General features: G+C 47.9%; 1 protein-coding gene across 2 annotated transcripts in view; it reads right to left on the bottom strand.

Moving 5' to 3' along the window:
• The window catches only part of klhl5 (kelch-like family member 5), a gene marked incomplete at its 5' end in the record, with an annotated part of 90,603 nt that overhangs the window by 63,634 nt on the left and 12,956 nt on the right, over positions 1 to 14,013 (bottom strand). Inside the window, one exon of one of the 2 annotated variants that reach the window (XM_079499009.1) lies at positions 1,290 to 1,921. The exons of the other annotated variant lie outside the window; for it this stretch is intronic. Within the exon in view, the coding sequence (XP_079355135.1) occupies positions 1,290 to 1,921 (632 nt within the window). Of the gene's footprint in view, positions 1 to 1,289; positions 1,922 to 14,013 lie in introns of those variants that run through there. 2 annotated transcript variants of the gene reach the window in all.

Genomic DNA, 14,013 nt, shown 5'->3' with positions numbered 1-14,013 from the left:
GAGGGAGGGGGGTCCGTCCTAGCTGGTTTCCAGATACATTAGCGTGGGATGATAATGACGATAATGATACCAGTCGAGAGAGCAGAATGTAACAAGATTAATGAGAAACAGTGGGGTGTCCGGGTGGTTGTGGTTATCGTGTCAAAAGGCTACAATGATAAGGCACAGCGGTAAAGTCCTTGGCCACCACCACGGAGGTTGCGGGTTCGAATCCACCGTGGTGCACGTGAACACAATTGGCCCCGTGTTCGGGGGAGGGAAGCTGGGCGGTGCTTAATGGAAGGGCTGTAGGGCACCAACCTCGGTGGCGTGCCAAACGGCGGAGAGAAAGTGAAAGAAGACTCAACTATGGCTGCAAGATCGCTGAAATTTAGAAGCAAAGGCTGCTCAAGGAGCGCTAAAACAACACGCCAGTGAAACCACTGTTGGTGAAACCCCCTGTTGCTGACAAAACGGGGGCACTGAAACGCGTCATAGCACCATGCATGCAGGCAGTGCAGGCACCATGAAGAGTTAACTCATCCATCGCCAAGGACTTATTTAACTTCTTTTTCATGATGTCCTGGAGCGCCAAGTGTTTTTCGTGTTTTATAACATGGTTTAGACTTTTTTTTTGAAAAAAAATAATATATATAAAATAAAATAAAAGATATATGGTGGCGGTCAGGGCCTTTTGGCGCCCCCTAGTGGCGATGGATGAGTTTTAATCTGGTCCTGCCGGTGATACTTCTCTGCATGTCATTCTACAGGCTGGGGAGTGTTTGGCGGGAGGAGTAGGACGAAGGTTCTAATCTACGTCCTTCCGGTGGGGGCTCCTCAGTGGCAGCATACAATTTAGAGTCGGGACACGTAATTGGCATAACGACTATACATTGGGGAGAAAATGGGGGTAAATGGGGGGGAAAAAGGCTATGATACAGAATATGGAAACCATAGACTCTACTGTATATCAACCACAGATCCACAGATATTCTTATAGGACATCCACATACCGGTATGTTCTTATAGGAAATTTGTCATGGCAACTAACCAATTGTGTTTTTCCCAACCATAAGTTGTTCCGGTGTCTGTATATGCCATCTTTAAATTGCAATTATGTTTGGCATTGCAAAAAATGCAACAACAAAAACAAGCAGACATAAAACATTGTTATCATAACAGGGGCGGGCATGCGTGCTCTTTCTGAACAGTTCTTTCTTTCTCTCTCTCTCTCTTGAAAGACATTTGTTTAACATTCCATCTCTCTTTCAGTTCTCTCTCCATCCATCTCTCATCATGCCCATCTATACCTGCAGGAGCTGGAATCAGTGTCCGGTGGCTGGTTGTTATTATTCTCCTCTGCGCCCCCCGTCGCCGCCGCCTCCCCCCCCTCCTCGGCGCCGGGCGGTCCAGAGAGCTCGGGACCCTCAGCGGGGGGTTCCATGTCCTTCACCGGGCGAGAAGCAGAGGACGCCGGGTGCTTCGAGACGGAGACCCACGACAGCGCCGAGGAGCTCCGGCACTCGGGCTGGCTGAGGGACCGGGGACACGAACTCCCCGTGGCCGCCGCCGCCGCCGCTCCCCCTCCGGCCGCGACCCGGTGGTTATTATCTGTAAACTTTCTGTTGTTGTTGCTGAGGTTGCACAGATTGGAGCCGGCGCTGCCGCTGGCCACCAGGGTGCTGTGGCTGCCCGTGCGGGAGCGACCGGCGCCGGGGTTCCCGTTGCTGCTGCAGCCGCTAACCGAGGCTCTGTCTCCGGGGCTGTCGCCCGTCGTTCCTCCTCCTCCTCGCCCTGCCAAGTAGTCGCCTAGCGGCGGCGGGGAGTGGGGCGGAGTGGCCGCGGCGGGGTGTCCGAACCACCTCCATCGGATCCTGAGGATCTGCTTCACGTCGAACTCCTTCCGCGAGGTGGATGATGAGCCCGAGCCGCCGCTCGACATGCCAGCTTATTGACTGTTCCGAGGTGTTGGTAATGGCGGGGGTGCGCGTGCCGCTCTCTACGGTTCAAAAACGGTATACTGTCGTACAGGAGGAGAGCTGTGCGCGCGTCTCTCGCTTGGCAACCGCACGCGTAACTAACTGCGACCAGAGAAGGAGCGAGTTGGCTACTACATCTGGCAGCAAGGGGGGAGAGAGAGAGAGAGAGAGAGAGAGAGAATAAAGAGTGGGTACCTCCCTACACGCACGGCACGTGTGTGTGTGTGTGTGTGTGTGTGTGTGTGTGTGTGTGTGTGTGTGTGTGTGTGTGTGTGTGTGTGTGTGTGTGTGTGCGTGCGCGCGCGTGTGTGTGTGTGTGTGTGTGTGTGTGTGTGTGTGTGTGTGTGTGTGTGTGTGTGTGTGTGTGTGTGTGTGCAACGTGCGTGTGTGCTTGTGCATGAGAGTGAGTGACTGAGAAAGAGAGAGATAATGATCTCCTGCCTGGTCCAAAACCTGAACAAAATAGTTACATTCCAGCCCGTTTCTCTGCCAAGTAATGATGTGCGCAGGCCACAACTATTCTCCAAAAGAAAAAAAATACAATGCAATTGTTAACATCTCCATATCTAGAGCATGCCAAGGCCTGCAGGATATTGTCAATTACATTATTTTCACAGACTCCCAACAACATGGGCCATGGCACTCAACAGCCATGTGAAAGACCCATCTTCTGGATGTGTGCAATGCATCTACAGGCCATGCATTGCACATGTGTTAATTGCGACCGCAAAGGTCACAGTTAACTATGCAATTATGCATTTCCCGTCAGTCACGCCCCATATATGGTCATGCCTCGTGACATCACGTGATGTCATCAATATTAAGCCCATATATGGAGATCCCTGATGTCATCAATATTGGCCAGCAACTCTACATCTTACCCATCTATACCTTACCTGGCTCAAACCAGAATCAAAATCTCCATATGAGCTGACCTGTTCTGACATTCCATATGTTGACCCGCCCCCATCCATCCTTCCTCTTCGATGTCTCCCTTTTGACTGATACTTGTCCAATCAAACTCTAGACGGGCCTGGCCCAAAGTTATTAGTGCAGCCGCGCCCGGCAGCCGGCGAAAACTAGAGTTCTCAACATGCCCGAAAATTAAGGCCCTCATCAAACCCTGTACACTCAAGACACTGCCACCCTTAGATCTCCATATATGCAGCTGACCTGTTCTGACATTCAATATGTTGATCTGACCTCATCAAACCCTGTACACATGCTCCATATATGGCCAGTACAGAATTCATTGATCTAACCCCTGCATGCCAAAGCGCCAGCGCTCGCCCAGCAGTCTGCCGTCACCCAGGCGGATGCGTGCACCGTGCATGCCCTCAGGTGTCTTACTGGTAATCACAATCAAAGAGATCGTCTCTGTCGGGTGGAGCCCTCATTATGTCCAAAACTGTTACAGTATCAAATTTAAAAAATAGCAAAATTAGCAGATCAACAAGCTCAAAACCGTGTTTCATGCTTGTAGATGCTTTTGTGTGACACTGTAGGAAGTAGCAGGGCATTCATTTACCAAAAAATTAAAAATTAAATAAGAAAAAATAAAACACACAAAAAGTTTAAAATATGGAGATAAGAGGTTTCCGTTTCTGGCCGGCAGCATCGAGAGAGAGAGAGAGAGAGAGAGACAGAGAGAGAGAGAGAGAGAGAGACAGACAGAGACAGAGAGAGAGAGAGAGAGAGAGAGAGAGAGAGAGAGAGAGAGAGAGAGAGAGAGAGAGAGAGAGAGAGAGAGAGAGAGAGAGAGAGAGAGAGAGAGAGAGAGAGGTGCAGCAGAGTGATGGTCAGCCCCCCCCCCCCCCCCCCCCCCCCTCCCTCCCCTTGTCTTTGTCAATAATCTGCATGTTTCTCATCTGCATGTTTCTCTCATGCAGGCTCTTCTTCACCTGCTTCACTAGGAGGTTTTGTTTAGGTGGGAACAGCAGCAACTGGCTGCGATAAGCAGATGTGTGGGCTTATTGTTATAGAAGAGACACTGAGAGCACACAGCGAGCCAACCCAGGGGGGACCTCTGTGTCCTTGAAACCCTCCCCGCCCCTCGGCTCCCCTCCGTCACCTCCAGTTCCTCTTGCCATCGCTTATCTTGTGTTTAACCTCTCTTATAAGCATGCACTATCATACGTCATCTGGAGCGTCACGTGGAAAGAATAGCAGATCTACAAGCTCACAGCGTGTCACGTCGCGAAGTATTGTGAGCTTGTAAATCTGCTACTTTAGCTGGTTTTGTCCATTTCAGGCAAATATCTTTTCAAAGGAGGGACACCAGGTTAAAAGTATATATATGCATGCTGTGCCGCAGAAACATTACTCTCCCGCTGTCCGTCCATCCGTTGCAACACTGATTCTTTCTTTCCTGTGCACCTTCATCACTTCTCATCCCCTCCATCTGCAATGCAGCAGCATTCCCAGAGAGTGATGGTGATCAGTGAGCGGGGGTCCCCGAGGACCCATCTCATCCAGACGCTTCCAGGCGCCCCCCCGGCCCGGCAGGCAGACCCCGGCCAGCCAGCCAGAACCTTCCTCACCTTCCGGAGTATAACCCCTCCGAGCGAGCGGTCGGCCACCACCGGGATTCCACATGTCAAAGAGGCATGCAGGGCTTTCCAGATGGAGTGCCCGCTGATATAGGGGAGGAGGACAGTGTGATGGTTTGAAGACATGAAAACTAGATTTTAAATGAATATTAAACACTTTCAACCTGCTGTCCTTGTATAGGCGTCATTATCATTTTCAAGAACATTTTCAAATCTATATCCTATGTCAGTTTATAGGTTTTTGCATTGGCTATTGAAAAATAGCAGATATACCGGTAGGCCTACTTACTGCGAAGGCCTTAGGTTGTTAAACAAAGGACTGAATGGAGCAGCAGATGAAGACCTTATTGAGTGTTCCTGTCTTCCTCTTGCCAGGAAGCATCATGGGGATATGCTAGAGTTTCAGGATGTCCTGACCACTGGGCCTGGGTCTGAGACCACCCCACTGCTCTGAGTCTGTCTCTGATCAATGCAGTCAAGTCAATATGCGTTCTAGATATAGCCCCCACGCACACACACAAGCACGCACGCACGCACATGCACACGCACGTGCACACACACACACACACACACACACACACACACACACACACCACTGCTAACAAGGAGATGGGTAAAGCATAGGTAATAGGATGTGTAAAGCAAAGAGGAGGGTTAGACCGGGCTCAGAGATCGAGCTCTGGAGTTAGCTATAGTGTCCTGGGACAGAATAACGCATTGCCTAATTGGCTAACAAGCTCAATACGTTTGAAAGACCCCGTTTTAGAGAGTTACCAGAGTTTTAGAGAGTTCATTCTGCCTCTTCTTTCAACCCCGGAGAAGTGTACCCAGAGCCACATTTCTCCCTCATACAACCAACTGTACGACATGGCAAAATAACAGTGGCGGAAAAAGTACTCAATTGTTTTAGTATCATCAATACTGCAACTGCAACTACTCCGTTAGAAGTACCGTAAAAGTCTGGAATTCAAAATGTACTTGAGTAAAAGTACAAAAGTATGGCAAAATGTACTAAAAGTAAGAAAAGTAGAAAGTACTCATGCAGAATGTCCCATTTCAAGTTTACAAATGTCTAAAAGCTCACAATGTGTCACTTGTAGAATAGGCTATTTTCAAATGGGCAAAATCGTTTAATGTATGTTTTGTAATAATAAAAGTAATTAGTAACTCAAGTTTTAAAATAAATGTAGTGGAGTAAAAGTACAATATTTGCCTCTGAAATAGTTTAGTAGAAGGAAAAGTATTGGAAATTGGAAATACTCAAGTAAAGTACAAATACCTCCTCTATGTTGTACTACTTAAGTACAGCATCTTAAGTAAAAGTACTTAGTGTAGTTACTTTACACCACTGCAGAATAACAAATACCCGCGAGGAGGAGAGCAATGCATTTATACTTCACACACAACAGGAAATGTCACCTTTTTGCATGGGGAGGCTGGGAATGGGAGATGGGGCTCTGAGGAGAAATGAAGCTGAGAGGTGACTGGCTAATTCAGCCATGGCCTCCTTCAGACGGCTCCATTCATTGGTCACTTGGCAAGGCACTTTCTCAGCCGCCTAATTTTATTGGTCTCTCGGCTGTGGCCTTCACGGGCCATTATTCAACAATTCTCTGGCAGTGCTTTATGAGAGCAGGTTCTGTAGGGACAAACAAACCACATATAGCAGCAGGCCCTCAATGCCATTTACAGATGCACGCATCACTACATGATATGTGGCCCATAACATACATGGAGGCACAAACACACATGAAAAAGATTATGTTGGTATACTGCAAACACACACACACACACATGCACAGTCGCACACGCGCACACACACTAGTCTCCACACACACACACACACACACACACGACCACCACAGACATATTATTATAATGCACAGATGCAGACTGAAATAAAAGTAGGCTGCAGCCATCTGGAGGAGCTGTCATGGAGGTTTTATGGGTCCAGAAAGTGAAACATTACCTGTCTATCGCAGAAGTGATGATCATGGGCCTATATCTCTAGTTTATGACTAATGTTTATCTCCCCGAGGTCCCTGTCTGCTGCCGCTATGCTCTCCATCTATCTCCATCCTCCCTTTATGGTGCCTTACACCTCTCTTTCTAAATACCTTTTACTGTCTCTGCCTTGCCTCTCTCCACCACCATTATTTCTTTACCCTTCACCGCCCTTCTTTCTTCTTCTCCTTTTTATTCCTTTCACTGCTCATTGTCTAACTCCCCCCAACCCCCCCCCCCACCCCACCCCCCCACCCCCAGCTGCCGCCCTCATCAGACACTCTCTGCCCCCCCCACCCCACCCCCCACACACCTCAATTTCCTGTTCCCATCGCCGCTATTATGTTATGACACACATGGGAGTGTGTGCGTGTGTGTGTGTGTGTGTGTGCACGCACGCAGTGATTTCCTGCAGTAGACACCTGCAGGGATTAAACTGCAAGAGCTGTTGTTCTATATCAGCACACGCACACATCATGTTTTACAGGCGAGCAGCGCGCGCGCACGTGCACACGCACACACACACACACACACACACACACACACACACACACACACACACACACACACACACACACACACACACAAGAAAAACATATCTCATGCGTGACATACCGGCTGCATAAACATGAACACACAAAGATGTACAATCTCATTCTGATCACGGCCCTTATACGTCTTCTCACCACATTCATAGACGCACGCCTGCGCCGTGCGTGCCGTGCACGTATGCGTGTGCACAGGGCGCTGCCTGTTTCTCTGGTGTAATCAGTGTGTTGGCCGGCGCTAGCTGTCGGCTAGTCTGTCCTTGAGACTCAGAGCAGGCTCAGACTGGCCAAGCAAATAATTACCTCTCTACACACTGACGTACTTGGCTCTCTCCTTTCCCCAACAAATGCCAGGGATTGAGCGAGCGAGAGACATTATGAGAGAGCAGGGGGGCGAGAGAGAGAGAGCGAGAGAGAGAGAGAGAGAGATGTGAGTGGCACTGAGGTTATGTATGAGACTGTGCGTGTCTGGATTCTGGAGTTAGGTATCAATATCAGTATATCACACAAAAATTTAATTTCACACTGGTGAGAACTTCCTGGGTATAAATGCGGACCCAAGGTGAGTGAGTGAGTGTGTGTCTGTGTGTGTGTGTGTGTGTGTGTGTGTGTGGTGTGTGCGTGTGTGTGTACGTGTGCGTACGTGCGTGTTTGTGTGATCTGAATAAACACAGACCACCTTCAGCTTTCAACTCACCCCCCCTCTCCTCTCCGTCACATCAGTCAATAGTAAAACTGCACTGCTCACATCAAGGACATCATCCCCTATGGGCGGGCGCGCGCGTGCGTGCGTGCGTGCGTGCGTGCGTGCGTGCGTGCGTGCGTGCGTGCGTGCGTGCGTGCGTGCGTGCGTGCGTGCATATATGTGTTCAGGGAGTGAATGTTTTAGTTCCAGACCTTGGCACTAACAGGACAGTTGAAAGAATAAAAGAACCGTGCCAATCCATCCATCAAGTGGGCGGAAGGAGCAAAGGACGAGGGCTCTAGTCCTCCCGGTGGGGGCTCCAGTACGATAGGTGAGGGCTCTAGTCCTCCCGGTGGGGGCTCCTGTACGATAGGTGAGGGCTCTACTCCTCCCGGTGGGGGCTCCAGTACGATAGGTGAGGGCTCTAGTCCTCCCGGTGGGGGCTCCAGTACGATAGGTGAGGGCTCTAGTCCTCCCGGTGGGGGCTCCAGTACGATAGGTGAGGGCTCTAGTCCTCCCGGTGGGGGCTCCAGTACGATAGGTGAGGGCTCTACTCCTCCCGGTGGGGGCTCCAGTACGATAGGTGAGGGCTCTACTCCTCCCGGTGGGGGCTCCAGTACGATAGGTGAGGGCTCTACTCCTCCCGGTGGGGGCTCCAGTACGATAGGTGAGGGCTCTAGTCCTCCCGGTGGGGGCTCCAGTACGATAGGTGAGGGCTCTACTCCTCCCGGTGGGGGCTCCAGTACGATAGGTGAGGGCTCTAGTCCTCCCGGTGGGGGCTCCAGTACGATAGGTGAGGGCTCTAGTCCTCCCGGTGGGGGCTCCAGTACGATAGGTGAGGGCTCTAGTCCTCCCGGTGGGGGCTCCTGTACGATAGGTGAGGGCTCTAGTCCTCCCGGTGGGGGCTCCAGTACGATAGGTGAGGGCTCTAGTCCTCCCGGTGGGGGCTCCAGTACGATAGGTGAGGGCTCTAGTCCTCCCGGTGGGGGCTCCAGTACGATAGGTGAGGGCTCTAGTCCTCCCGGTGGGGGCTCTAGTACGATACGTGAGGGCTCTAGTCCTCCCGGTGGGGGCTCCAGTACGATAGGTGAGGGCTCTAGTCCTCCCGGTGGGGGCTCCAGTACGATAGGTGAGGGCTCTAGTCCTCCCGGTGGGGGCTCCAGTACGATAGGTGAGTCAGTATGATACAACAGCAGACAGCAGTGACGACACACATACAATGTGTGTGGGGAGGAATTCATTGGCATAACTAAATTGTGGTATAAAAAGCAACAATCAAAAAAAAGGGGGCGGGATGCATTCACAAAATGTGATGAATATTCACCGAAACATAATATATAGACAGTATATGGGAAAAATATTGGTCTACTGACAGTGTGCACAAGAAACTCAGCCCAGTGGTTTGTGAGATTTGCAGTTGGCAAACACACAAACACAAACACACTCTTCCTGACTAGACGGCACGCCCAACTTTAACTCTGTGTGGTGTTATACACTGGGCACACACAGGGAGGAAAAGCGATGAACAAATAAACACGTCTTGAGTCTTGGATTTAAACCCATCACGCCTCAGCTCAATAAGCCCAGAGATTAAAATAGGGTGCATTTTGTATCCCAAAATGCAGTTTATAGTTAAGGGACGCAATAAAACAACGACCTCTGCATCCACGGGATGCACTACTGTACTGTTTTTTATTCTAGTTTATTTTGCTAGCTTTAGTTATAATAACAATTTCTTCTTCTGTTTTTTACGTGAATATAACCACATTATAACCCGTATAAAATGAAATGGGAGTTAAATGCTGCAATTTGTAAAAATGGCAAAATATGAACTCCTAACATCGTTGAAGTGGGACTCATAAAATGTCCCTAGGATTCATCTAAATTCTAAAAGACCATCCCTGCATCCCGGGACTCATTATACATTGAAAACCATTTACATCACTGTCCACTCGAGGGTCCAGGCCCTCCCTTTAATATTCCTTCTCATCATATGTCTATGTATACGCTCTTCACTGGCAATCCCGTGAAATAACACCCCCCCCCCCCGGTGTGACTACCCGCTTCCTTCATCTTTCCATTGCTTCCCGACTGTTTCCTCTCGTCTCTTCCCCTCTTAAAGTCCATTGCAAAGTTTCCTTTCCTCATCCGTTTCGTCCTGCTTTTGATGTCTTTTCCTCTGAGAGAAACTTCTACAGTATGTTGACGGTCTGAGCTAATTAGATATGGCTTGTAGTCTGATCTCTCCTCTGGTCTGGGCAGCGTGGGGAGTGCTTCTGTCCAGGGAGGTTGTAATGGGCAGTGGTGGAAAAAGTACTCACATGTTTTACTTAGGTAAAAGTATCAATAGTGCAATGTAGAACTACTTTACGTTACAAGTAAAAGTCTTGTATTTTTACTTGAGTAAAGGTACAAAAGTATTGGAATTAAAATCTACTTAAAGTGCTAAAGGTGAAAGTAGTCATTGTCCAGAATGTGCCATTTCAAGTTTTCAAATGTATAATAATCTTTTGAAAATAGCAGACAAGCTCACAATGTGTCGCATCGCGACTGTAGTGCAGTAAAAGTGCAATATTTGGATCCAATCATCTAGGGATGCACCGAAAGGGGAATTCTTGGCCGAAACCAAATACCGAATATAGGAAACAGTTGGCAGAAAACCAAATACCGAATATCCGAATGTGATTAATATTATGTATCTTTTTTCCTACCATTGCTGTCATGGCCGTACCTTAAAGCTACCTGATTTATGGCAAAATAAATGGTTATGGCAAAACTACACTATTCGGTGATATATTTTCTTGCCTATTCGGGCCGAAACCGAATAGGCTGAAAATGCATTTTTAGCCATTTTCTGCCGAATATTTTCTGCAGACGAATATTCGGTGCATCACTACAATCATCCAAGATGTAGTCTTGGAGTAGAAGTAAAAGTATTGGAAATTGGAAATACTCATCCCGGAACAGACACTTAAAGGAGCATTCAGTGATTTGGGTGATTTGGAAAACCACCCAGTCCGCCCCGGTAACAAAATGTGCACATGTACGCTCTACAGTGGGGGGAAGTGCAACAGGCCAACAGCATGTGCACTAAGGCCCGCCCCCAGTCGATCATGATTGGAGGAAGGCCCCTCTCATCCTGATTGGATGAAGGCTTTGCCACCCGCCACCAAAACTGAAACTAGGGTTTTTTGACCCCAGGGGCTCACTGGGGACAGGGAGGAACTCCTTATATGGTCAGCACACTCTATAGTAGGGAGGATTATCCAGAAAAAAAGGAAAAATAAGTGATATTTGAATTAAGTAAAATCACTGAATACACCTTTAAATATTGCACTTAAGTAAATGTACTTCCACCACTGGAACATGACAGACAGAACAGACAGACAGAACAGACAGACAGACAGGACAGAACAGACAGACAGAACAGACAGTCAGAACAGACAGACAGAACAGACAGTCAGAACAGACAGACAGAACAGACAGACAGAACAGACAGACAGAACAGACAGACAGAACCGACAGACAGAACAGACAGACAGAACAGACAGACAGAACAGACAGACAGAACAGACAGACAGAACAGACAGACAGACAGAACAGACAGACAGAACAGACAGACAGAACAGACAGACAGAACAGACAGACAGACAGAACAGACAGACAGAACAGACAGACAGACAGAACAGACAGACAGAACAGACAGAGAGAGAGAGCGTTGTAAACAACAACCAGAACACCTAAACTGCCCCCAATTACATGCCTACCGCACACGGAGAGAGCCAAGATCATCTGTGTTTCTGTTTCTTGCCACGAGCGTGCATGCACACACACACACACACACAGAAGCCTCGCCTCTGATCTCCCTACATGCACTGTGACATACTTTAAGCGTATAATGTTTTATTCAACACAAAAGTACCGTCACAGAACACGATGCTATAGAGAAACATGCAGCATGTATGTTCTCGTGTATCATGCATCCCTGTGTGAGAGTGATGCCACCCACACCCAGACCAGAGAGCAACTGCTTGGATTTAGTACAGACACCCATTTACTAAACGCACGCACGCACGCATGCACATTGCACGCACGCATGCACGCATGCACATTGCACGCATGCACGCACGCACGCATGCACGCACACACGCACACACGCACACAGCAAAGCCTTACAATTCACAACTAAATGTGAATCAAACTGTCCAATTACTTTGATCCATGTCTGTTCCTGGGATGAAAAAATATTGTTTTCATGCCTTCAAATGCATCACCCCACCACACAAACACGAATGCATGCATGCACGTCTCGCACGCACGCACGCACGCACACATACACACACACACACACACACACACACACACACACAGTAATGACCATGGCTCGGCCCTGCCAGCTCTGGGTCCTCTAATTGCTTAAGAGGCTGACAAAGGGAGATAGAGTAAGAGAGGGATGGAGAGAGAGAGAATGAGAAAGAGACACAGGAGAGAGAGAGATAGAGAGAGAGAGAGAGAGAGAGAGGTAGAAAAGAATGGGGAAAACGGTTTGAGATCCTATATTGTTTAACCACTTCAAAACTCATTTGTTTGGGTGTGTCAATTTAGGTGAAAGTTTTACATTCTCTCGAAATAACAAAAATAGCTGATCTACAGTATATCAGCTCACAACAATGTTACATTGTTACAACTCGTAGATTGGCTATTTTGCTATTCATCGTATGACAAAGTATCTATGAAGTATACTAGTATAGGCCTACCGTAGGACTTACGTTGATAATAACGCATGTGTCCGAGTCTTACAAACATTGTGATGAGTCATCTGTATATGACTACAACTTATATCACGCACGCACGGGTCACACGCACGCACGCGCGCGCGCACGCACGCACGCACACATACAGTCGCGCGCACACCCACACACACAACACACACAAGCCCACACACACACTAGACAGACCAATCGATCTGTGCCCACCATTTGACCTTGGCGTCTACCCATTTAATTCTGACATTAAATTCGACCGGAGCAAGACAAAGCGGGAGTTTATGGGTGGCGTTGCCCCGTTATATGACCCCCAACAAATCACATAGCACCCTCCAGCACACCTGATTCCACTCACCAATCAACTCTAAAAGCCTTTTCAAACAATAAAGCTATTGATCTCTGAGGACATTAAACTCAACCAGGATATAAACACACTAAACTGGGAGATATTGCTCCATGGTGGTCACTTTGAAGTCCTGCTAGACAGAAATGTGGTATCGTATACAGTAATATGACTGCAATTAACAGGGAAATGTGGGGCGAAGCTCGATGCAATGCGAGAGTGCGGTCTATAGGCAACAACTCAGGACTCCTGAATCGCTGCCCTCCACACTCTCCTATGATGGCAATAATCCATCGTATTCCTTGCCGATCGTAGCGTATCGTACCATATCGATACCGCAGGAAATGTGTGACGCAGCTTAAAAAAACCAAACATCAGAATCAGTTTCTGTCTGACAGTTACGATATATATGATTAAATCTTTTGCATTTATCCATCAAAACGCTATTTATTCTTCGTTTTATTTTTTTTCCTTGCTTTTTGTATAAATATTATCAACAAAGTTTTTCAAATGTATTTGTCAAAACATCGGCAATCAGTCTACTAGGACTCTGTATCGTGATACGTACCGATTGTGAGGTTGTTGTCAATACCCAGCCATAATAGTCATTATTTGGAATCAACGTATAATCGATATATATCGATATATATCGTATCGTGGGCCTCTGTATCGTGATACATATATACTGTGAGGTTGCAGGCAATATAAGCAACAACTAGATAAAGTGCCCTTCTGGGCACAGGTCTCCACCAGGTGTGGCCTCCTGGTGGCGCTATAATAGGCCAATGTGAAAAGGGTGGCATTTCTTCTTACGCCTTGGATGGCAATTGGATGATTTGAGGCATTTTGTTCCAAGAATGTGCTTTGCAAAAATCCACCTGTTGGTGGCGCTATAACAGGCCAATGTGAAAAGGGTGGGATATATTCCTCAGGCTAGTAGGAACGTCCGTGAAAGATTTCACGTAAATGGTACGCTGCATTCATGATTTGAGGCTTTTTGTTTAAAACGGGCCAATCCTGCAAACTTTGAAAGCCAATGTTAGCCAATTAGGATGGAATATGAAATATCGGACAGATCCGTCTTGATACTCTGAAACGATTTGCGTGATTTTTGGACAGAATCTGGAGGAGTAATATAAAAAAATGTGTTTTACAAAAGT

The sequence above is a fragment of the Electrona antarctica genome (genome assembly GCF_951216825.1).
Source record: "Electrona antarctica genome assembly, chromosome: 4".
Classification (NCBI taxonomy): Eukaryota; Metazoa; Chordata; class Actinopteri; order Myctophiformes; family Myctophidae; genus Electrona; species Electrona antarctica.
Note: the sequence above shows the minus strand (reverse complement) of the source record. Positions and strands in the feature narration are given on the sequence as shown.